Here is a 25,747-nt window from a genome sequence, read left to right as displayed (position 1 = left end):
GCCAGGTCAATGGTTAATTTTAAGGCGGAGATTGACAGATTCTTGATTGGTACGGGTATCAGGGGTTATGGGGAGAAGGCAGGAGAATGGGGTTGAGAGGGAAAGATAGATGAGCCATGATTGAATGGCGGGGTAAACTTGATTGGCTGAATGGCCTAATTCTGCTGCTATAACTTATGAACACCCTCTGGCTGAAGAAATTCCTCCTCATCACCGTTATAAAGGTACGTCCTTTCATTCAGAGGCTGTACTCTTTGATCCTAGACTCTCCCACTACTGGAAACATCCTCTCCACATCTACTCTATCTGGCTCAGCATGACGTTTCTCTAACGATGAGTCTATCCAACTTAAAATTAGTTTTTGGTATGACATTGTTTTTTAATTGTTTTCATGGTTCTCAGAAATGTAAAAAATATTTTTTAAGTTATATTTTGTTTTCTTTTTTTTTTAAATCCCCTTTGTTTCTCTCTCTTAAATCCAATCTTCACATTATTCGTTTTTTCTTCTACTGCCTAACATAGCATTATTCACCCTCTCCAAGTAATTATGGGACAGCACAGTGAATCAGCAATGGTGTTGCTGCCTTGCAGCGTCAGAGACCCAGGTTTAACCCGGGCTCTGGTGAGACCACATCTGGAGTATTGTGTACAGTTTTGGTCTCCTAATTTGAGGAAGGACATCCTTGTGATTGAGGCAGTGCAGCGTAGGTTCACGAGATTGATCCTTGGGATGGCGGGACTGTCATATGAGGAAAGATTGAAAAGACTAGGCTTGTATTCACTGGATGTTTAGAAGGATGAGGGGTGATCTTATAGAAACATATAAAATTTTAAAAGGACTGGACAAGCTAGATATAGGAAAAAATTTCCCAATGTTGGACGAGTCCAGAACCAGGGGCCACAGTCTTAAATAAAGGGGAGGTCATTTAAGACTGAGGTGAGAAAAGACATTTTCACCCAGAGAGTTGTGAGTTTATGGAATTCCCTGCCACGGAGGGCAGTGGAGGCCAAGTTGGATGGATTTAAAAGAGAGTTAGATAGAGCTCTAGGGGCTAGTGGAGTCAAGGGATATGGGGAGAAGGCAGGCACGGGTTATTGATAGGGGATGATCAGCCATGATCACAATGAATGGCAGTGCTGGCTCGAAGGGCCGAATGGCCTCCTCCTGCACCTATTTTCTGTGTTTCTATGTTTCAATCCTGACTACGGGTGCTGTCTGTACTGAGTTTGTACGTTCTCCCTGTGACTGCGTGGGTTTTCTCCGAGGGCTCTGGTTTCCTCCCACACCCTAAAGACATAGGTTAATTGGCTTCAGTAAAAAAAAATGTAAATTGTCACTGGTGTATAGGATAGTACTAGTGTCCAGGTGGTCGGCGCAGACTCGGTGGGCCGAAGGGCCTGTTTCTGCACAGTATCTCTAAAGTCAAAATCTAATCTCTACTATAAGAAAATGCTGAAAATCTGAGGAAAATGCTCATTTACATTTGGAAACACTCAGCAGGTCAGGCAGCATCTGTGAAAAAAGCTGAGTTGGCATTTCAGGTCAAAGACTGGGAAAGGGAGATAAATAGTGTTATGCTGTAGAGAGGGTGAGGGGGAGATGGAAAGACCAAAGGGAATATGTGAATAGGATTGCTCTGGTGATCATGCTAGCCACGTCTGATCCTGATGCCCTGTGCTTGATATTCACCTCAGGAGTCAACCTCAGGAAGTTGTCAGCCAAATGCAGGCAGCTCTGTCGTTGGTCTGACCCCAATGACTTCTACAAACTTCCACAGATGCACCAAAGAAAGCACACTGTCAGGTTGCATCACAGCATGGTTTGGGAAGAGCTCTGCCCGAGTTGGGAGGCACAGTGACACAGCAGTAGAGTTGCTGCCCCACAGCGCCAGAGGCTCAAGTTTGATCCTGACTGCGGATGCTGTCTGTATGGAGTTTGTACGATCTCTCCGTGACCGCGTGGATTTCCTCCGGATGCTCCGGTTACCTCCCACACTCCAAAGACGTGCAGGTTTGTAGGTTAATTGGCTTCTGTAAATTGTAAATTGTCCCTGGTGCGTTGGATAGCGCTATTGTACGGGGTGAACACTGGTCTCTATTCATTGGTCCAAAGGGCCTGTTCCCATGCGGAATCTCCAAAATAAAGTCTATAGTGTAAAGCCCGCAAGAAATTGCAGAGTTGTAGATGCAGCCCAGTCCATCACACAGACAAGACTTCCCACCGCTGACTCCATCTACACTTCATGCTGCCTCTTGAAAGCAGCCAACATTATCAACGGCTTGTCCCACCCCAGTCATTCCTTCTTCTCCTGTGGGTGTTCGGGGAGAAGAGGGGATAACAGGGGTCATTCTTGAGAGTGAGCACCACCAGACTCAGGAACAGCTTCTTTCCCTCTGTGATCAGGCTTCCGAACGGTCCTTCCATAAGCTAGGATACTGTCCGATTCACCTCTACCCCATTGAGGACATGAGACTATGTCTCTGCAACTGATGCACTCCAATGCTGAGAACTATATTCTGCACTCTGTATCTTCCCCTTTGCTCTACCCATCGTACTTGATATCAGCTTGGTTGCATAATATCTGTTCAGATAGCATGCAAAACAAAGCTCTTCACTGCAGCTCAGTGCACGTGCCAATAATAAGGCTAAAGCTAATTGTGCGGTGCAGGCTCGAAGGGCCAAATGGCCTCCTCCTGCACCTATTTTCTATGAGTATCACATCGTGTTATTGGCTAGAGCTGCCCTGGTAAGCTGCAATTACCAGCGGGTGAGTCCCACATATTCTGGACACTTTCCTAATTGCCGGCAGTTTAGAGTGATCACTTTAACTTGCTAATACTGAGAGGGAGAGAGAGAGAAAACGAACAGCAGCCGTGAAATCTGTCGAGACCCCTGTGTGTTTTTATACGTTCCAGAACAGTGCTGGGCATGTCACACAGGCCTTTATCCAAACACTGACTCTAACCCAGCAGAGAAATTGGAGTTTGAGATGCAGTGCTGCTGTCAGATGCAGACAAGAGGCTCATTCAAGGCCCAACAGTCAGGGCTCTGTGAGAGGGGCCTCAGGAAAATACATCAACCAAAAGAGGGGAAGCTGAGAATGGGGATCATGTGGTTTATAATTGATTCCATACGTGTTGAAAATAGTCCTGCTCTGCCCAGCTACTGCCGAGAGGCAGCATCAAAAACCCAATGCTGCTGCAACTGGGGCTGATCGATTGTCTTTGGAGGTGGGTACGCAGACTGACTCGCTCCCTGCCTCGCTCACGCACACAGACGCACAATCACCAGACATATGCACAAGCATGTTCACAGACATATATACATACATACAGATAGATACACGCACATGCACATTCATACACACACACACACATGCATGTTCACACACACTAAGTCGCTCATCAGACATACATACATGCACTTTCACACAACACACACACTAATTCACTCACCAGACATATATGCACATTCACAGGCATTCACGCACACAGATATACACACATACACATACTATCTCCGTCACCAAACATATGCACATGCTTCATCGCAGACATACACACACAAACATACAAACACACACAGATATACACACACATGAACACATCCACACTTTAGCAGCACATGCAAATGTTAAGAATTAGTTCCTCAGGTTAAGCATTATTCAATCTCAGGTCAAGGTCAAGTCCTGCAGCCCAACTTATCCCAACTCGTCCATGCCAACCAAGGTGCTCCATCTAAGCTAGTTTGATTTATCAGCATTTTATCCACATCTGTCTGAACTGCTCTCACTGTCCAAAGACCTGTCCAAATGTGTTTTAACATGATTGTTCCTACTAAACATTCCCTCCCCCCACCACTTCTGAATCTCTTAAATGCTAAATGTATAAAAAATAAAATGCAATGGAATCAAAAGATGCTGGAAATAATTTGTTGGGGGAGCAAACAGGGTTAGTGCCTCAGGTCGGTGAAGTTTAATCATTGTATTTAGCTCAGGTTTCCAACAGCCCTGGAATCGTATATTTCCCAGGTAAGAAGCTTTATCCTCCTGTAGCTGGGGGGACAGGGATGAAGCAGGCGCTGTGGTTTCTGGAGGAGGTACATCTCAGTTGCCTCTCCGCCACATCTACCCCTGGCTCCAACCCATTCCTGGAGTCCAGCCCTTGATAATTCCACACTGAACAGGAAAGATCTGAGAGACCAAGCTGCAAGAGATTACAGATGCCGGATCCTTCAGCAGAACACATAGTGCTGGAGGAACTCCACGAGTCAGGCAGCAACTGTGGAGGGAAATGGATAGATCTATTGGATAGGCCTAATCTAGATTCTTAGATTCTTAGGTTCTTAAGACAATGGAGCAGAATGAGGCCATTTGGCCCATCAAGTCTACTCCGCCATTTAATCATGGCTGACCTATCTTTCCCTCTCAATCCCATTCTCATGTCTTCTCCCCATAACCCCAGATACCCATACTAATTAACAATCTGTCATTTAGAAAATACCCAATGACTTGGCCTCCACAGCCGACAGTGACAATGAATTGCACAGATTCACCACCCACTGACTAAAGAAATTCCTCCTCATTTCATTTCTAAAGGTAAGTCTTTTTATCCTGAGGCTGTGCCCTCTGTTCTTAAGACTCTCCCACTAGTGGAAACATCTTCTCCACATCTACTCTATCCAGGTCTTACGCAGTTCGATAAGTTTCATCCTTCTATACTCCAGCGAGTGCAGGCCCAGTGCCGACAAAAGCCCATGTTATGTTGACCCAATCATTCCTGGGATTTCGAGAGGAAGTCAGGGTGTGAGGGGTGAAACACAACCAGGAGTTAGCGGAAGAAAACATTTTTATTCTTTTTGCTTGGCATTTTTAATAAAACTTGAAATAAAAAAAATATCTTACACAGAGAAATGATTGTATGCAGAGAGAAACTGGGACACAGTGTGTCAAGAGCGGAGAGTGAGAGTGCTGGCAGCAGCACAGTTCGCTGTAGCCAGTTCAAACCCTTCCCTCGCCATTACTGAACGGTGGCGAGTGTTACTGAATGTCACACGCACACAGTGTGCAAAATTGTACATTAGTTCAAACGGTATTTTGACAGGCTATGTTTGCAAGTTGCTCCTGAAAGCTTATCCGGCAGCTGCTGAGAACCTCACTGCTGACTCCATCCTCTGCACTCCAGTGTTCTGCAATGAAATATACGGTATAATGTGAACTGATCCCTCCTGTAACAGCCAGCACTGCTCCCAGGGCTCTCTGTTTCCCAGGATCATTTTCTCCCCATTCCAGAATGGTTTGAGGAATCACTTCCTGCCAACAGTGAGCCTGCCCTGCCAAGGTTAGGTTGTAGTCAGGCTCCCCGGCTTCTCCTCTTCTCCCTGCCACGTCGCACAGGCAAGGTGGCACACCAAGGCACAAAGGCACAGGGAACTGCAGATGCTGGGAATCTTGAGTATAACACAAAGTGCTGGAGGGTCACCTGTCCCGTCCTCCAGAGATGCTGCCTGACCCGCCCAGTTACTCCAGCACTCTAGGTCCTAATGAAAGCAGGTTTTTATCTCCCAGAAGGTACACAAAATTGCTGGGGAAACTCAGCGGGTGCAGCAGCATCTATGGAGCGAAGGAAATAGGCGACGTTTCGGGCCGAAACCCTTCTTCAGACTGAAGGCTGTGGTATCGAGTCTGGGTAAGGGTATGGTCGTACAGTTGGAGGGTAGGGGGGATCACAGAAGGTGTGCAGTTAGAGAGGAGGTTGTGAAACTGTCTCCGGAGAGAGGAGGAGAACTTCTTCAAAGTAGGCATACCTTGAGGAGATATCGCAGTGGAGTAGACAAAGTGTTCAAAAGGGAACTGCAGATGCTGGAATATCGAAGGTACACAAAATTGCTGGGGAAACTCAGCGGGTGCAGCAGCATCTATGGAGCGAAGGAAATAGGCGACGTTTCGGGCCGAAACCCTTCTTCAGACTGAGTTTCCCCAGCAATTTTGTGTACCTTCGATATTCCAGCATCTGCAGTTCCCTTTTATCTCCCAGGCTTGGACCCTTAAACCATTCATTTTGTTTTGGTCACTGGAGAACTGTAAAAGAGTAAAATACAAAAGCCGACACAGAATAAAATAACACAAGGAGTTGACATGCTCCTTTGGGGGACAAAGCTTCACTAATGCAAAATTGACAGACGATTATAATGTCACAAAAAGTCGTCCAGACGAAGGAAGATTCGCTCTAAAGAAAAAAGCATCTCACTCTACCATTGCTGATCAACAGTCTCCAATAAGGTCATGGGAAAGATTCTTTGGTCAGTGTCATTTCATTCACTTTGGCACCTTTGGTTAACGTTCGACCTTCAGGGTGTGGGGAAAACTAAGGGGAAGACACATTCAGGTACATATATTAGAAGTTAAGTCATTTAGCTTTCACTCCCGTTTGGACCGCCGCTGTTTCCTGCCACAGCCGCGCAGCTCCTTGGGTGTAAGCCCTGCTTTTACACTTTGGCGAGACACGGTCGGTCAGTTATGACTCCCTCACGGCCAGTTCTGGGGGGGAAGGGGCGGGAGACTTTACGTGGGACTCCAACGTGGAGTCTTTGCCGCGTTTCCTGGGAGGTTTTTGAATGGGCGTCCGTTTGGGCGTCTGCTGCTCACCCGCTTTCTCCTGCATGACTTGGGGAGAGCAGTTGACACTGTGTCGCTCGGGCAAGCTGCAGCGATCCAGGGCAGACAGGCTGGCACTGCCACCCGCTGCCTGCTGCCGCTCCGGAGACGGGCTGATCATCTTCTGGAGGTTGCTGGTGGTGGGGATGACCGCCCGCGGGCTGTTGGCACCGAAGGAGCGCTTGGCTTTCTGCGGGGGTGTGGGTTTCTCCCGCTGCTGCTGGTGGTGCTGATGCTGGTGAGCCGGGCTCAGCCCGTTCTGCCTGGCGCTGCCCTCCGTCTTGTTCAGGCTCTGGGTCTTCTCCTTGAGCTGAGCCGCCAACATGGTGACCGCCTCTGGGGAGAGGTGTGGGTGAACCACCTCCGGCCGCCCCTTGGCCCTCGGCGGGCTCCTCTGAGACTCTCTCCCCTCGCAGGGCTTCTTGTCGCCGGGGAGAGGAGGAGGAGGAGGTCCGCCTCTCTTGGACGGGCTCTGCACGCCACCGTTGAGATTGGGAAGCTGCTCTGGGCTGGTTCTGCTCCTCTGAGCCCTGCTGCTGGGCTCCTGTTCCCGGGGCCGCTCTTGCCCTCTGTCCTTCCGTCTCAGCTTGACCTCCGCCGACTCTCTCCTCTTATCCTCTGGCCGGCCGCAGACAACGGCCGAGGACTCGCTCAGGTTCCTCCTCCTGCCTTCAGGAGGGACGTGGTGGACCTCGGCGTGAGGGACTGCCTTCTCCAGAGTCGGAGACCTCGGGTTGGGTTGGCCGGCGCTGAACTTGCCGTGGATCCAGGATAACTTGGGCTTGGTGGAAGGGTCGGGAGGGGGAGGCTTGGTCCGCTCGGGGGACGGCTGTTTGCCGCACATGTTGGTGTTGTCCCGGCTGCTGCTGGTGTTGGTGCTGATGTCGCTGTCCTTGGACTGTTTGGACAGCCGGGCCACCCTGGCGTAAACCGCCCCGCCGCTGGTGGATCCAGAGCCGTTGCTGGAGGCTTCGCTGTCGGACAGTTTCAGCAGCAGCATGTCGCCGGGATCGCCCTTCAAACATGTGTACTCTCCGGCATCCTCCTCGCTGATCGGGGCGGCCGCTTTCTCCATGGCGGTCACCTTCTCACGCACGCCGATCTCCACCATGCTCTCTGTAAAACGGGGACAAAGCTTCACGTCAGAGTGGCCACACCGAGAACGGCACATGTTTGCATAAGATCATTAGTCACAGGAGCAGAATTAGGCCATTGGGCCCATCGAATGTGTAGGAAAGAACTGCAGATGCTGGTTTAAATCAAAGGTAGACACAAAATGCTGGAGTAACTCAGCGGGACAGGAAGCATCTCCGGATAGAAGGGATGGGTTTGCCTGACCTGCTGAGTTACTCCAGCATTTTGTGTCTACCTTCGGCCCATCGAATGACCACTCCGCCATTCAACCATGACTGATGTATCTCTCCCTCTCAACCCCAGTCTCCCACCTACTCCCCACAGTCCCTGTACGGTGGCGCAGTGGTGGAGTCGCTGCCTTACAGCACCCCGGTTCGATCCTGACTATGGGTGCTGTCTGTACGGAGTTTGTAGTTCTCTCCGTGACCGTTTAGGTTTTCTCCGGGCGCTCGGTTTCCTCCCATACTCCAAAGTGTGGCTTCAATTAAAAAAAAAACATTGTCCAGATGCCTTTTAAATGCTGATATGTTACCTGCCTCAACTACTTCCTCCAGCATCTCGTTCCATATAAAAAAACAAAGTGCTGGAGGAACAGTGCTTCAAGGCAGCATCAGTGGAGGGAATGGACAGGGGATGTTTCAGGTAGGGACTCTTCTTCAGTGATGGACTGGGGGGGGGGGGGGGGGGGGGGGGGGGGGGGGGGAGAAGCTGGAAGGAGCCATGGGGCTGGGGCAAAGTCTGTCGAGTGATAGGTGGATACAGGTGAGTGAGGGGGGGGGGGGGGAACGGCAGAGGGGCGGAGTTTGTGACAAAGGCTGGAGGTGAAAAGGAGACAAAAGGGTGTCAGAGTAAGAAGGGTAGTGAAATGTAAAGCTAGTGGGATGGGGAAAGAGGAGCTAAATCCCTGTTCTATGTGCTTAATAATAAAGATTCCCCTTCATTCAGCAGTTGACCACAAGCGTATAAATGGTTCGCCCAGAAGAGAAAGGCAACTTTAATCGGGTTTTGTATTCACACTCAACCACACACACAGCCACTTACTTTCACACACACTCACACGTACATACATATACACACACAAATGCACATGCACACACACTCACATATACAATCGGACATTCATTCACACCAGCACACACATACGCACGCTTGCACATACATTCACACACTCATGCATACACACCCACTCCCACTTACACTCACACACACACAGTCACATTCACATACTTACACGCACATCGCTGTACTCACCCTCGTGAGGTACACAGTACACGGGGCCATCGTCTGCTGTGTCGAATGAAGAGAAGGAGCCGTGGGAAGACCAAGAGGGGGAAGGCTGATCCATCATGGAAGGCGGTTCAATGAAGCTACAGTTTAGGGTGTTTTCCATGTCGTGATGGGCCACTGTAAAGACATCACAAGACCAGCAATGAGAATGGTCAACCAACAAAGTGCATGGAGCCCACATCACCTGCTCAGCCGTCAATGACGTGACTGCCAGGACTGTTTCGGGCACAGAACCACTCCAGTCCCTCACCCCTTGCTCCCCCACACCCGTCTCCATCTCCATCCTAAGTATTCATCGTGAGTTATCCTTGACTGGACTGCCAGGGTGATTACTCCTGAGTTCAAGAATGTTTAATTGTCATATGTGCTAACACCAGGATGATAATGCTATTCTGACTTGCAGCAGCATAACAGGCTCGTAAATGCAACGCACATAGGTAATACGTAACAATCAAAAAGTCAATGAGTTAATAATCACAAAATTAATCCAAAAAATAACCCTGTCTTTAGTGCAACCAAACACAGTCCACAGCTAAGGTTAGTGTAGTGTAGTTTTCAAGAGCCTGATGATTGTTGGGATGAAGCTGTTCTTGAACCTGGTGTCATAGTTTTCAGGATCCTGTACCTTCTTCCCAATAGTGAAATGAGAGTGTGGCCTGGGTGGTGTGGGTCTCTGATGGTAATGGCTGACAATTTGAGGCCGCAGTTGGTAGAGATCCCTTCAATAGTGGGGAGCAGTACCTGTGTTGGACTGGGCAGTGTCTACCACACTCTTAGACTTCAGAGGTACAGTATGCAAATAGGCTCTTCAGTCCACCGAGTCTGCACACACCAGCGATCACCCCCTTACACTAATACTATTCTACACATTACGGACAATTTACAATTTTACTGACAGCACTTAACCTATAGACCTGAATGTATTTGCAGCATGGGAGGAAACCAGAGCACCCGAAGAACGCCCATGCGGTCACAGGGAGAACGTAAAACTCCGTACAGGCAGCACCCGTAGTCAGGATTGAACCCGGGTCTCTGGCACTGTAAAGCAGCAATTCTACCGCAGCGCCACCGTGCTGCCCCATCTGCACCCTCCTTTGTTCCTGGGCACTCGTGTTGCAGAACCAGGCTATGATGAACCCAGACACAAACTGCCTTCGAAATTTCATAGCAAAAGGATTTGAGTATAGGAGCAGGGAGGTTCTACTGCAGTTGTACAGGGTCTTGGTGAGACCACACCTGGAGTATTGCGTACAGTTTTGGTCTCCAAATCTGAGGAAGGACATTATTGCCCTAGAGGGAGTGCAGAGAAGGTTCACCAGACTGATTCCTGGGATGTCAGGACTGTCTTATGAAGAAAGACTGGATAGACTTGGTTTATACTCTCTAGAATTTAGGAGATTGAGAGGGGATCTTATAGAAACTTATAAAATTCTTAAGGGGTTGGACAGGCTAATTGCAGGAAGATTGCTCCCGATGTTGGGGAAGTACCTGTGCCGGTGCAGAGGGGGGAAGGTTGGGTGGGAGGAGTGGGTCTCCCTGTCGGTCTGCTCCTGGGCCTGGCCAAGATGGCCATTCGCGGGTCCAGGCAGCGGGCAGTCGATGGCCGCACACCGGTCGCCTGCCTGCCCCTTTTCCGGGGTTACGTCCGAGCTCGCGTGTCCCTAGAAAAGGAACACGCGGTGTCCATGGGGACTGTGGAGGCCTTCTGTGCACGCTGGTCACCACAGGAGGTTGAATATATTATCGATAAGAATGTTAATATTTTAATTTGATAATTTTGTTTAAGTGTTAAGAGGGAACACGTGGTGTCCATGGGGACTTTGGAGGCTTTCCATGGATACTGGTCGCCGTTGAAGGTTGAGTGTTTTGTTGATAAATGGAACACTCGACCTTCAACGGCCATTCGTGGGTCCAGTTGACGTTGATGTTATTAATTTGACGATCATTTGTTTGTAAACTGTCAGCATAGGCAGTCTTTGATTGTGTTAATACTCTATGTTTATGTTTATTTTTTGAATAAAAGTAGTTTCATAATAAAAAATAAATAAAAAAAAAGATGTTGGGGAAGTCCAGGACAAGGGGTCACAGCTTAAGGATAAGGGGGAAATCCTTTAAAACCGAGATGAGAAGAACTTTTTTCACACAGAGAGTGGTGAATCTCTGGAACTCTCTGCCACAGAGGGTAGTCGAGGCCAGTTCATTGGCTATATTTAAGAGGGAGTTAGATGTGGCCCTTGTGGCTAAGGGGATCAGAGGGTATGGAGAGAAGGCAGGTACGGGATACTGAGTTGGATGATCAGCCATGATCATATTGAATGGCGGTGCGGGCTCGAAGGGCCGAATGGCCTACTCCTGCACCTAATTTCTATGTTTCTATGACACCGTGTTTACTGAGCTCTCCTGTTTCAAGTAAAACAGCCGAAAACGTTCTATGTCTCTGTGGCACAGCTTCCTGATTAGAATAAATCCCCCTTCGCCCCAACCTTGTCCCTACATTGCCCCATGCAGTCTACGCCATCGTCATGCTGAGAAACTGAAAGGCATTTTGCATTGTGAGGTCGGGGGATGCTAACTGAGCTGTTTACTAACATGGATGTGACACCATGGCGATGCCTCAGGAACATGTGAAGAATTCCTATCCTTTGGAGTTTGTGTGGCGCCCAGCTTTGATGTGGGCTCTTTCAATAGCTGATGCGCCAGCTGCCGGTGATTATGGTGGATCTGCTAATCATTGCTTCCACATCCACCTCCCTATTATGTGCCAAGGGACGCAGGAAAAAAAATAATGTTTCAGGCAAGCTGCCAGGCAGCCGAGACAAAATCCAACCTTGTTTCACTGTGAGCAGAGAGACTAACAGGAGCTTTGGAGCTGCTAACAGGACATTGAACATAGAAAATTACATACATAAAGTGCTGGAGTAACTCAGCGGGTCAGACTGCATCTCTGGACGTGGGTAGGAGATGTTTTGGGTCGAGAGCCTTCAAGTCCCGACCCGAAATACCACATATCCCTGTTCTTCAAAGATGCTGTCTGACCCACTGAGTTACTCCAGCACTTTGTGTTTCTTTTTAAACCAGCATCTGCAGTTCCTTGTTTCTTCATAGAAATTAATAGCACACTAACAGCCCATAATGTCAGACTAAAACTAAAAGATAAATTTTAAAGTTCAGTGTTGAATGCAACCCACAAATATCAGTAAACATTGGACATAGAATAGTACAGCACAGGGACAGGCCCACAATGTCCATGTTAATGTGAAGATAAACTAATCTCATCTGTCTGCAGGTGATCTAAGTATTCCTCCATTCCCTGCATATCCATGTGCCTATCTAAAAGCCTCTTAAATGCCTCCACCACCACCTCTGGCAGCGCGTTCCAGGCACTCACTCCCCTCTGTATAAAATAATCTTGCCTTAAAACTATAATAATAATAATAATGGATGGGATTTATATAGCGCCTTTCTAATACTCAAGGCGCTTTACATCGCTTTATTCATTCACTCCTCAGTCATACTCGGTGGTGGTGAGCTACTTCTGTAGCCACAGCTGCCCTGGGGCAGACTGACGGAAGCGTGGCTGCCAATCTGCGCCTACGGCCCCTCCGACCACCACCAATCACTCACACACATTCACACACAGGCAAAGGTGGGTGAAGTGTCTTGCCCAAGGACACAACGACAGTATGCACTCCAAGCGGGATTCGAACCGGCTACCTTCCGATCGCCAGCCGAACACTTAGCCCATTGTGCCATCTGTCGTCCCACTATGCCCTCTAGTCTTTGACATTTCCACCCTGGGAAAAATGTTTAGTTTAGTTTACTTTAGAGATACTGCATGGCAACTGGTCCTTCGGCCCACCGAGTCCACAATTGAAATTTATACCAAGCCAATTAACCTACACACCTGTACGTCTTTGGAGTGTGAGACGAAACCGAAGATCTCGGAGAAAATCCACGCAGGTCACGGGGAGAAGGTAAAACTCCGTACAGACAGCACCCGTAGTCAGGATTGAACCCGTGTCTCTGGCGCTGTAAGGCAGTAGCTCTACCCCTACGCCACCATGCCGCCCCTATGTTCTGAATGTCTACCCTATCTATGCCTGTCATAATTTGACATAGTTCTATCAGGTAACCAGCCCCTCAACCTCCAGCATTCTAGAAAAAGCAATCAATGATTGTCCAAACTCCCCGTGTAGCTAATTCCCTCGAATCCAGAATAAACGGTGGACCAGACACAGCAATAAAGTCATCACTCAGTTTATGTGAGCCCAATGATTGGTATCTTGTTTGCTGATGACCAGTTACTGGGTTAATCATGTTTACTTTAGTGTATCTAGTTTAGTTCATTATTGTCACGTGTACCGAGGCGCAGTGAAAACCTTTTTGTTGTGCGATCTCCAGTCAGCAAAAAGACCCCACATGATTACAATCAAGCCATCCACAGTGTACAGATACAGGATGAAGGGAATAATGTTTAGTGCAAGATAAAGTCTGATTAAAGATAGTTCAAAGGTTTCCAATGAAGTAGATGGGAGGTTAGAACCACAGTCTAGCTACAGAGTTGTTTGTTGTCAGGAATCCACTGCCATGAGGGATGATAGAAACATAAATGTTCATGGTGTTTAGAAAGATGAATTGGATAAACAGTCAAGAAAGATTATTTGACATAATTATGGGGAGAAAGCAAGGGAATGGGACGGATGGAACTGCCCAACTAAAAACCGATACTAGCTTAATGGGCCGAATGGCCTTGAATTGGGCTATAACATTTCAATGTTCCAATATTTGTATACATCCCTAGAAGATTGAGGAGTTTGGGTATGTCAAAGAATACTCTATCGAGGTTCTAAAGGTATGCAGTGGTGAGATACTGACTGGTTGCATCAGTGCCTGGTTCAGCACTCGAATGCCCAGGAATGAAGTAGATTACAGAGAGTGGTGGACACTGCCCGGTCCAGCATAGGTACTGACCTTCCCTCCATTGAAGGGATCTATAAGAGGCGCTGCTTCAATAATCCAGCCAACATCGTCAGAGACCCACACCACGACCCACACCACCATGGCCTCGCTGCTGCCATCAGAAAGTAGGTACAGGGGCCTGAAAACCATGACCATTTGGGAACAGCTTCTTCCCAACAACCATCTTCAGTTTTATTTTTATCAGTTTTTGAATACTGCACAGAAACAGGCCCTTTGGCCCACCGAGTCCACACTGACCAGCGATCCCCGCACATTAACACTATCCGACACACACCAGGGACAATTTTTTACACATACACCAAGCCAATTAACCTACATACCTGAACGTGTTGGAGGAAACCGAAGACCGCAGAGAAAACCCACGAAGGTCACAGGGAGAACGTACAAACTCCGTAGAGACAGCACCTGTAGTCGGGATCGAACCCGGGTCTCCAGCGCTGTAAGGCAGCAACTCTACCGCTGCACCACCGTGGCCGCCCTAAACTCTTGAACACTGCACAACATTAACCACTACCTCAGCAACTATGACCTTCGATGGACAGTGCTTCTGGTTGTACCACAGTTCTTCAGTTTTGTACGGTTACCGAATATTACTTATTAATTTATTGTATTATTGGTTGTTATATATTTATCTGTGTGCTATTTCATTCATGGGCCTGCAATTCTTCTGCAAGTAAGAATTTCATTGTTTCAGTGTGTCGGTACATATAACAATTAACAACTCTTGACTCTTAAAAATAGACCAATTGAATTGTTGATCACCAGTAATTGTTGATGGAACAGTGACAAATAATACACTATTGTGTTTTACTTTCTGTAAGCTTCATGGAATGCAGCCCAGTTTATTTTAACACACAATCCACACATCATTCTCCAGCTCCAGTTTCTTAGGGATACAATTGCAAACATATTGTGGTTCTGCTTTCTATCCACAGAAATAAATATTTCAATTGATACTGTTTCCAACCTCATTTATAAAATGTGGGAAAAAATCTCAGTGCTTCTTGTTCTCAGTCGTGCGTGGCCAATGTGCAACTTTCAGAGTAATAAGCTGTTACATAAAAGATTAATAGGAAAATAAAAGCATCTATTAAATGTTTCAAAAGTCCCAAAACATTAGGTCATACATCGGCAAGAATCTCCTCCTGATTATCCCTGCCAGCCCTCTCTCAGATGACGAATCAGTGCTTCTCCACATTTAATCACACGTGGAAGTAGCATTGAAAGTAGGAAGACCATCAATGTTGCCGAGAGACACAAGAGAGGCTAAAATCTGGAGCAAAAAACAAACTGCTAGAGGAGACAAAATGTGTAGGAAGTAAATGCAGATGCTGGTTTACACTGAAGATAGACACAAAAAGCTGGAGTAACTCAGCGGGTCAGGCAGAATCTCTGGAGAAAAGGAACAGGTGACGTTTCGGGTCTAGACCCTCCTTCAGACTGAGAGTCAGGTGAGAGGGAAACTAGAGGTATGAAAAGGTACAGAGCAAATCAGAGGTGACTCAGGAAATGTGGAGCCCACAATGGTCCAATTTTGGCTGTGGAAGAGGTGATAATGAAAGGAAACCAACAGTGAAACTAGCAGAACGATGAGAATGGGGGAGGGATGGAGAGAGAAAGGGAACTGCTGGAGGAACTAGTTGGGTCAAACAGCATCTGTTGGCGGGGGAAAGGAATTCTTGATGATTCGGATCAAGCCTGCACTGGGACAAAAGATAGACACAAAGTGCTGCAGTAACTCAGCGGCTCAGGCAGTATCTCTGGAGAACATGGATAAGTGAAATTTCAGGTCGGGACCCTTCTTCATATTTTCAATATTGGGATGTCCTGTTGAAGGGTCTCGACTCGAAGTCTCGATCGTTCCTTTCTCCCTCCACGGATGCTTGATTAGTACAGGTGACAGAGGTTGTGGGAATATGGCAGCAGGAGAATGGGGTTAGGACGGAGAGATAGATCAGCCATGATTGAATGGCGGAGTGGACTTGATGGGCTGAATGGCCTAATTCTCCTACTATTATGAACTTATGCTGCTTGACCCGCTGAGTTGCCCCAGCATTGGAGACTTAGCTCACCAACTTCTGTTCGGCCTAAGTGTCCAGGGGGTCAGATTGCGTCAGGGAGGAAAAGTTAGCGATAAATTCACTGGCTCAGCTCTATAAATAACAATACCACTAAGCTGCTGTGCTCTCTTCAATGCCCTGTTCCCTAGCCATAACCCAAGTGGACTTGACAGTGCATGTCTATCGGGCTGGCCACGGAAAGGTTCAAACATCATCTCGCTTGGGCTAGTTTGGAACAGCCACAGTCAGGAGGTTTCTAGATGGGAGTTTTAAACTTTATACCATGACTTGACATCCACCTCAAAGTTTTCCAAGGGTGAGTTTGATTTGCATAACGTGCAGCTTTGTATATTTAAACAAAACTGCAAGAATGTTTACTTTTCATTTGGTTCCTGGGAGAGTTTAGATTAAAAATATTTAACGCAGCAGTTTCCAATAAAATAACCCAGGGCTATGGAACTAAAAAAAGGCTGCTTTAAAATTGGAACCAATGGAAAGTGAACATGAAGTACATCTGATTTCTGGCATGTTCAATAATTGGTCCATTCCTGATCGCAATTCAGTGCCGTACATTAGCAAGATATTCACGTTGGAGTAAATTTTAACACAAAAACAATTTGTACTTATTATGTCCTCCAAAACTGGTAGAATGTTCAAATTACTTAACCGGGTACGATCAAAAAATAGATATATGAGGGCAGATACAGTAGTCATACAGGACGGAAACAGGCCCTTCGGCCCCACTCATCCATACCATCCAAGATTGCCCCATCTAAGCTGGTCCCATTTGCCCGCATGTGGCCCGTGTCTCTCGAAACCTTAGTAGACTCAAAATGCTGGACTAACTCGGCGGGGCAGGGAGCATCTCTAGAGAAAATGGATAGATGACGTTTCAAGTCTGAAGAAGGGTCTTGACCCGAAACGCACCTATATATTTTCTCCAGGCAGCACAGTGGCGCAGTGGTAGAGTTGCATCCTCACAGCACCAGAGACCCGGGTTTGATCTTGACTACGGGTGCTGTATAAACGGAGTTTGTACATTCTCTCTGTGACAACGTGAGCTTTCTCCGGGTGCTCCGGTTTCCTCCCACACTCCAAAGGCGTACAAATTTGTAGGTTAATTGGTTTCGATAATAATATAAATTGTTGCTAGTGTGTAAGATAGTGCTAGCTTGATAGTCCAGGGTCATCCCTGGTCACTGATGACTCGGTGGGCCAAAGGGCCTGTTTCCTTGCTATATCTCTAAAGTCACGTCTAAAGTAAACTCCAGACATGTGTGACCAGCTGAGTTACTCCAGCATTTTCTGTCTCTCCTTCTCAACCTTTCTTGCCCATGTACTTATTGAAATGTCTTTTAAAAATTGTTATTGTGCTCACTTCAACCAGCTCATTCCACAGATCTACCAACGTTCTTGAATGAAACATACATTTGTGCAAACTAAATGTCATTGTGTTTGCAAACAAACTGCTCACCTACAACCTTGGGGAATTTCTGCCGTTTAATGGGAATTCTTGGCAGCTTGGTGCTGATCTGACTGATGGTGCCACGTAGACGCCGCCGTGCCTGCTTGCCTCTGATAGTGGTGACCTGGTTCGAACTGGAATGGGGGTAAAGCATAGTGTTAGTTAATGACAACCACTCTGCAAATCTCTTCCTGCAGGGGGGGGGGGCTGCATCTCAGGTGTTCCAGTTCACTGTGCACTGTCCAGCCGCATGCACTGCTCATAGAGTCATAGAGTGTGGAAACAGGCCCTTCCGCCCAACATGCCCATGCCGACCACACAAAAACGAATCTTCTCAGCAGCACTTCTAAAAGTCAATGATATAGTCATAGAGTCATACAGCATGTAATAGACCATTTGGCCCAACATGCCCACTCCGACCAACATGCCCCATCTACACTTATCCCACCTGCCTGCGTTTGGCCCATATCCCAATCATCCGATCCTATCCATGTACCTGTGTAAATGTTTCTGAACCATAGTGATAGTGACATTAATGTCATCCATAGGTCTGTGCCCAGAAATGTATTCCCTGTTGGTACTGCAAACGTCACTGAAGAATAGTTTTACATTTTTAGGTTTACTTTTTAATTTTAGTTTTAGGCCTTTTTTCCTGCTGCACCTAAACCCAAATTTCACCCGTTTCAGGACATGTGACACCAAAACACTCTTTGACTCTCTCGAACCTAGACAGATACAGCATGGAAACAGGCCTCACCACGCACCAAGTCCACGCCGACCATCGATCATCCCTTCACACTAGTTATCCTACTTTCCCATCCACTCCCTGCACAACTGCGGGCAATTTACCAAGATCCAATTAACCTACAAATCCGCATGTGTTTGGGATGTGGGAGGAAAGCAGAGTGCCTAGAGGAAACCCATGCAGTCACAGGGTGTGCGTGCAAACGCCCCACAGAAAGCAGCCGAGGTCAGGATCGAACCTTGGTCTCTGGTGCTGTGAGGCAGCGGCTCTACCTGCTGCGCCGCTGTGACTCAACACGCTACACCATCCATCTGAAGTTCAGCTTCATTAGCTTCAGCAGAACAGATTTCAAAGGCTCTGCCAGTTCCATCCAGACCCGTTAGTCAACATTGCCCAGCCTTTCGTTCTCCGTTATATTGCAAATGTAGGGGGAGAAAATTGTCTTTGGTCTTTTCTTTTTGCTGTCAAAATGGACGGATGACTCTCCCACCTTATTCTAGTCCACACATCCAATTTATCTTAATTTCTTTCCAGCTTCCTTGTGCCCTCTTCATAGTTTAGTAAGAACAGCAAATTTAGCAACCAAACCATTTATAACTTAATCATGGAAAACTTGCAAAGAGTTTTGGCCTCAGCACCATCCATGTGGTATGCAACCCTGTGGTGTGTGGTCTTGCTAACCTCATGAATCCTATTTATGCTTACAGTTTGCTAACCAGCCAACCTTCTATACATGTCAGACACAAGTCTGAAGAAGAGTTCAGTCATACAATGTTGGCTATCCACGTCCTCCAGAGATGCTGCCTGTCCCGCTGAGTTACTCCTGCACTTTGTGTAATTTTTTCTGTGACTACCACTTTCTAAAGGTTTACACTATGAGCTTTTACTTTCAACAATAATCCCTGATCTGGCACCTTATCGTACGGCTTCCAGAGATCACAGGAGAGTACATCTACCCGTTCCCCTTCATAACACAAAGTGTTGGATGAACTCAGCGGGTCAGGCAGCCTTTGTGGAGGGAATTGCAGTTTATCATTCGATATTCAATGCTCCCCAAATTGACACATCCAAAGGCTTGGATAGAGTGGATGTGGGGAGGATGTTTCCACCCAGTGGGAGAGTCTAGGACTAGATGTCATAGCCTCAGAAGTAAAGGACTTCCTTGAGGAAGGTGATGAGAAGGAATTTCTTTAGTCATAGGGTGGTAAATCTGTGGAATTCTTAGCCGCAGAAGACTATGGAAGCCAAGTCAATGAATATTTTTACGGCAGAGATAGATAGATTCATGATTGGTGTCAGAAGTTAAAGGGAGAAGTCAGGACAATGGGTTAGGAGGGAGAGATAGATCAGCTATGATCGAATGGCGGAGCAGACTTGATGGGTCGAATGGCCTAATTCTGCTCCTAGCTCTTATGACTTTATGATATATCTAAAATATAGAAACATAGAAACATAAAAAATAGGTGCAGGAGTAGGCCATTCGGCCCCTCGAGCCAGCACCGCCATTCAATATGATCAGGGCATTTCATGCAGAATCAGTACCCCATTCCTACTTTCCCCTCATATGCCTTGATTCCATTAGCCCTAAGAGCTATATCCAACTCTCTCTTGAATATATCCAGTGAATTGGCCTCCACTGCCTTCTATGGCAGAGAATTCCACAGATTCACAACTCTCTTGGTGAAAATGTGTTTCCTCATCTCAGTCCTAAATGGTCTACCCCTCATTCGTAAACTGTGAGCCCTGGTTCTAGACTTCCCCTACATCGGGAACATTTTTCCTGCATCTAGCCTGTCCAATCCTTTAATAATTTAATATATTTCTATAAGATCCCCTCTCATCCTTTAAAATTCCAGTGAATATAAGCCCAGTCAATCCATTCTTTCATCATATGTCAGCCCCGCCATCCCAGGAATAAACCTGGTGAACCTCAATAGCAAGAATATCCTTCCTCAAACTAGGAGACCACAACTGCACTCAATACTCCAGATGCAGCCTTATCAGGGCCCTGTACAACTGCAGTATGACCTCCTTGCTCTTATACTCAAATCCTCTTGCTATGTAGGCCAACTGCCATTTGCTTTCTTCACTGTCTGCTGTACATGCACGCTTACTAACCAATAACCTTCGGTTTAGTTTACGGGATAAATGGTTTAGAGGAGATCTGAGGTATATCGACCCGAAACGTTACCCAGTCCTTCTCTCCAGAGATGCTGCCTGACCCGCTGAGTTACTTCAGCTATTTGTGTCTATCCTCCCCAGATGTTGCCTGGCCCACTGAGTTCCTCCAGCACATTGTGTTTGATCTAGATTGCAACATTTGCGGTTTTGTGTGTCACCAGTTCCCCTTTATTCACGGCATGTGTTTTCTCTTCAAAGAACATTTATAAATTGATTTTCCTTTCATGAAACCCTGTTGAATTTACAAGAATATTTTGAATTTTTCTCCGTTCCTCATTTAGTATTTTCTTCAAACATTTTCCTATAAAAGATGTTCAGCTAACTGGCCAACAGTTTTCTGTTTTCTGTTTCCCTGCCCTTTTAAGTAAAACAGTTACATCTGCTATTTTCAAATCTAATAGAAACTTCCCGAATCTAAACCTTTGTTTTCCAGCGATGCAGCATAAAAACTGGCTCTTCGACCCACTGAGTCCACACCGACCACCGGCCATAGTTCTATGTTATCCCACTTTCTCATGACCGCATTAACTATCTCAATTGGCCGCTTCTTTTGAGACTCTGGGACATAGACCATCAGCCTGAAGGTTCATAAATTGTACAGGACTACAATCCTGGCCGTAGAGTCATACAACACAGAAACAGGCCCTTCAGCCCAGTTAGTCCATGCCGACAAAGATTTCCCATCTACACTAGTCCTACCTGCCCACGTTTGGTCCATATCCCTTTAAACCATTCCTATCCAAGTACTTGTCGAAAAGTCTTTTAAGCATTGTTCTTGTACCTGATAGTATTTTTTCCAAATTCCTCCCTTTTTCCGAATTCTCCATTGTTAATTCCCCACTCTCTTTAGTAACAGTAAGCCCTTTTTAAAAAATATATTTTCTATATGAAATATATATACGTGTGTATACACACGCACTCACACACACACATATATATATATATTTATATATCAGTTCGTGCATTTCTAGCTCGTTGTAAATAAAACTCATTCTTCTTCCTTTATTAATCTATGAGGCAACATTTGTTGTTCTTATTGTTCAATTGAACCTTCTGATCTGACATGCATCTTTCTGCAATTATGTTTTTCAATAAGTTTGATACTCTCATTGACCACATTTGGTGGAATTCCCCATGGTATTTTTCTCCTTCATTGGATATATCTTTTCTCTGTATTCTGAAAGATTCCCTTTAAGTTTATCGCTACATCTCAAATCATTGATCTTGTAACCTAATTTCCCAGTTCACGCTAGCTGTTTCTACTTTCATGCTTTCACGATTTCCCTGATTTAAGTTTCAGCTACAAGCCTTGTATTTATGCTTCTCTCCCTCAAAAGGAATGTAAACTTTAACCATATTTTGATTGCTAATACTTAAGGAAGCCTTCATTCAGTGGTCATTAATTATAATTCTGTCTCCTTGTACCATACCAGATCTAGTGTTGCATGCTTTTTCATTGACAAAAATGTGCAGTTATAACAAACTATCCTTTAAACATTCTTTTAACTCTTCATCTAGAACTCTTTATCTCGGCTATTTCTGCTATTTCCCCCAGACATTGTGGCTACAACACTCCGGCCAGACATGGTCCTGTGGTCCAAAGCAGCCAAGTTAGCATACGTCGTGGAATTGACAGTGCCATGGGAAGATGGTGTTGAAGAAGCTTATGAGAGGAAAAAGACCAAGTACTCTAAACTGTCAACTGAAGCTGCCCAGAATGGCTGGAAAACCAACATTTTCCCTGTAGAAGTGGGATGCTGGGGATTCGTTGCTGAATTTACGACCAGTCTATTGAAGGAAATGGGGGTGAAGGGTCACTCCAACAAGCAATCAAGTCATAGTCAAATTCTGCAGGAAAAAGCTGCAATTGGCTTTGGATTAAAAGGAAAGACAACAATTGGACTGCAAGATTCCGGATCAGGTAATCTGCCCAACCGAGTCCTTCACTGTCCACCGTGCTGACAGAACAGAAGCATCTGGGAAATCCAAGGGTGGAGGAGTCTGCTTCATGACCAATAACAACTGGTGCAACCCTGGAAATATCAAGATGCTTTCCCGTTCCTGCTCGCCGGACCTGGAGCACCTGACGATCTCATGCCGCCCATTCTACCTTCCCCGGGAGTTCGGCTCAGTGATCGTCACAGCCGTCTACATTCCACCGCAGGCGGACACCGACGTGGCACTATCGGCCCTACACGATGTGCTATGTCGACATCAAAACAAGTACCTGGATTCGGCTATGGTGGTGGCTGGAGATTTTAATAAATCAAATCTCAAGAAGGTCATGCCGAACTTCTACCAACACGTCACGTGTGCCACCAGGGGGGAGAGACCACTTTGGACCACTGCTACACACCGTTCAGGAAAGGCTACAAGGCCGTTTCACTCCCTCCCCTAGGAAAATCTGACCACGCTGCCATTTTCCTGTTGCCGGAGTATAAACAGAGGATAGTTCGGGAAGCGGTAGAGACGAGGGACATAAAGCGGTGGTCCGACCAGTCAGAGGCCATGCTGCAAGATGCACTGAGTGATGTCGACTGGAATATGTTCGAAGCAAGTTCCAGTGACGTCAGTGAGTTCGCGGAAGCAGTCACGGACTTCATCGCAGCAGTAACCGACAACATCATCCCCACGGTAAGGGTAAGGACCTTTCCGAACCAAAAACCCTGGGTAGACAGGTCTGTTCGTGTGGCCTTGAATGCTCGCACCGCTGCCTACAACTCGGGCCTGGCATCAGTCTACAAGGCAGAGTCCTACCGACTGCGAAGGGCGGTGAAGGACGCAAAGAGGAGGTACAGAGACAAGATGGAGTTACAGATGGAGCAGCAGGACACCAGAAGCCTGTGGCAGGGGCTACGGATTGTAACCAACTACCGGAGCACCCCTCCCTCATCCGCAAGTGCCGGCACCTCCCTAGCTGATGACCTGAACTCCTTTTACGCTCGTTTCGAGAGGGGCAACACCACCCCAGGTCTGCCGACTATCGACAATACCGCCAGCGGGCTGGCTACCGAAGCTGAAGGGAGGAATGTGCACACATTCTCGCTGTCCGAGCACGACGTGAGGAAAGCTCTGACACGGGTGAACACGAGAAAAGCTGCAGGCCCCGATGGCATCTCGGGGCGAGTACTCAAGTCCTGTGCTATGCAGCTAGCTCCAGTGCTCACTACATTATTCAACCTCTCCCTGGACAAGTCCGTGTTCCCTGCCTGCTTCAAAAAATCCATCATTGTACCGGTACCAAAAAATGCCTCCCCAGCCTGTCTGAATGACTACCTTACCTCGGTAGTCATGAAATGCTTTGAGAGGCTGGTGAAGAAACACATCTGCGCCTTCCTCCCTCGGAACATGGACCCGTTGCAGTTCGCATACCGTCCGAACAGATCCACGGACGATGCGGTCTCCCAGGTCTTGCACACCGCTCTCTCCCATCTGGACAGCCAGAAGGGGGGCTACGTGAGGATGCTGTTCATAGACTACAGTTCAGCCTTCAACACGATAGTCCCCACCAGACTGGCCGGGAAGCTAATGGAATTGGGGCTCAACACCTCCCTGTGTGCCTGGGTCCTGGACTTTCTCACCGCCAGGCCCCAGGTAGTCAAGATGGGAGGGAATACATCTAAGTCCCTCACCCTGAGCACAGGATCGCCCCAGGGTTGCGTCCTCAGCCCCCTATTGTCCTCCCTGTACACACATGACTGTGTGGCTAGGTTCAGCTCCAACTCAATAATTAAGTTTGCTGATGACACTGTGGTGGTGGGCCTGATCTCAGACAATGACGAGAAGGCCTACCGGGAGGAGGTGGCTGGTCTAGCACTCTGGTGCCAGGATAACAGCCTCCTCTTGAACATCAAAAAAACGAAGGAGCTGATCATGGACTTTAGGAGGGCACATCATCTGAGGACGTACACTCCATTGAGGATAAATGGGGATCCTGTGGATAGGGTGAACTGTCTTAAATATCTGGGAGTCCACATCTCCGAGGATATGACATGGGCATCACACGCCTCAGCACTCGTGAGTAAGGCAAGGCAGCGCCTTTACCACCTCAGGCAATTGAGGAAATTCAGAGTGTCTCTGAGGATCCTCCAGTGCTTCTACGCAGCGGCGGTGGAAAGCATCTTGTCCGGGAACATTACCATCTGGTTTGGGAATTGCTCTGCCAAGGACAAGAAGGCTCTGCAGAGAGTAGTGCGTTCGGCCGAACGCACTATGGGAACTTCACTTGCCCCCCTGCAGGAACTATACATCAGGAGGTGCAACTCCAGAGCCAACAATATCATGAGAGACCCCTTCCACCCCTGCAACGGACTGTTCCAGCTGCTACGGTCAGGCAAACGCCTCCGTTGCCATGCGGTGAGAACGGAGAGGTTGAGAAGGAGTTTCTTCCCAGAGGCCATTCGGTCTGTAAACGCCTATCTCACCAGGGACTAACTCTACTGAACGTTTTTCCTTCCATTATTTATTATGTAAAAGAATATGTGTGTTTATGATTGTGTTTATACTTTGTTTGGTTGTTTGGTTGTTTGTCTTTTTGCACAAAAGTCCGCGAGCATTGCCACTTTCATTTCACTGCACATCTCGTATGTGTATGTGACAAATAAACTTGACTTGACTTGACTTGAAGATGAAGACAGGAGGGTACAGAACTAAGGGGGGGGTGTACCTGGAATGCCAGGTATTACCGTTGAGCCGTCTGGATGGAGACGTTGTGGACATATCAATGAAATGTCAGAGAAGGAGGGTGCCCACCTAAAGACCCTGATGACGTACCTACCCTACCTTTCACCACTCCAATCCCACTGCTAATATCAAGAGTGCCAAATTACTACAGGGATTGAAACATCAAGTCCTATTAGCTCTACTGCTCATCTGATTTTTCTTGCCGATATGGAGATTAAAATCCTCCAACATTATAGTTACCCCTTCATCACAAGCTCCCATTATTTTCTCCACTATACTCTGTCCTACCATCTGTTTATCATTCGGGGCTTTATATACCGATCACAAAGTGACTTCTTGCCTTTATTATCTGTTATCTTCCACAAATTGCCTCTTATTTCCTGGCTTCTGAAAATGTTATGATCCCTGTCTATTAAACACAGACCATCCTTAATTAGCAGAGCCACTCGTTATCTTTTCCTACCTTCCTGTACTTCCAAAGTATAAAGTCCTTTCAACACCTTTAAGTCCCAATCAATATCATCCTGCTGTTATTTTGGACCAGAGTATGAAGTGA

General features: G+C 47.0%; 1 protein-coding gene across 1 annotated transcript in view; it reads right to left on the bottom strand.

Annotated features, from left to right (window-relative positions):
• Positions 1-6,027: 6,027 nt before the first annotated feature.
• scarf2 (scavenger receptor class F member 2) overlaps positions 6,028-25,747 on the bottom strand; it is a 66,203-nt gene continuing 46,483 nt past the window's right edge. Inside the window, exons 9-11 of the mRNA XM_033043371.1 lie at positions 17,592-17,716; positions 9,042-9,194; positions 6,028-7,772 (exon numbers count right to left, since the gene is read on the bottom strand). Coding sequence (XP_032899262.1) covers positions 6,517-7,772; positions 9,042-9,194; positions 17,592-17,716 — 1,534 coding nt within the window. The 3' untranslated portion in view covers positions 6,028-6,516. The remainder of the gene's footprint in view (positions 7,773-9,041; positions 9,195-17,591; positions 17,717-25,747) is intronic.

Source organism: Amblyraja radiata, chromosome 25 (assembly GCF_010909765.2).
Source record: "Amblyraja radiata isolate CabotCenter1 chromosome 25, sAmbRad1.1.pri, whole genome shotgun sequence".
NCBI classification, from domain to species: Eukaryota; Metazoa; Chordata; class Chondrichthyes; order Rajiformes; family Rajidae; genus Amblyraja; species Amblyraja radiata.
This window is presented reverse-complemented; position numbering and strand designations above follow the sequence as displayed.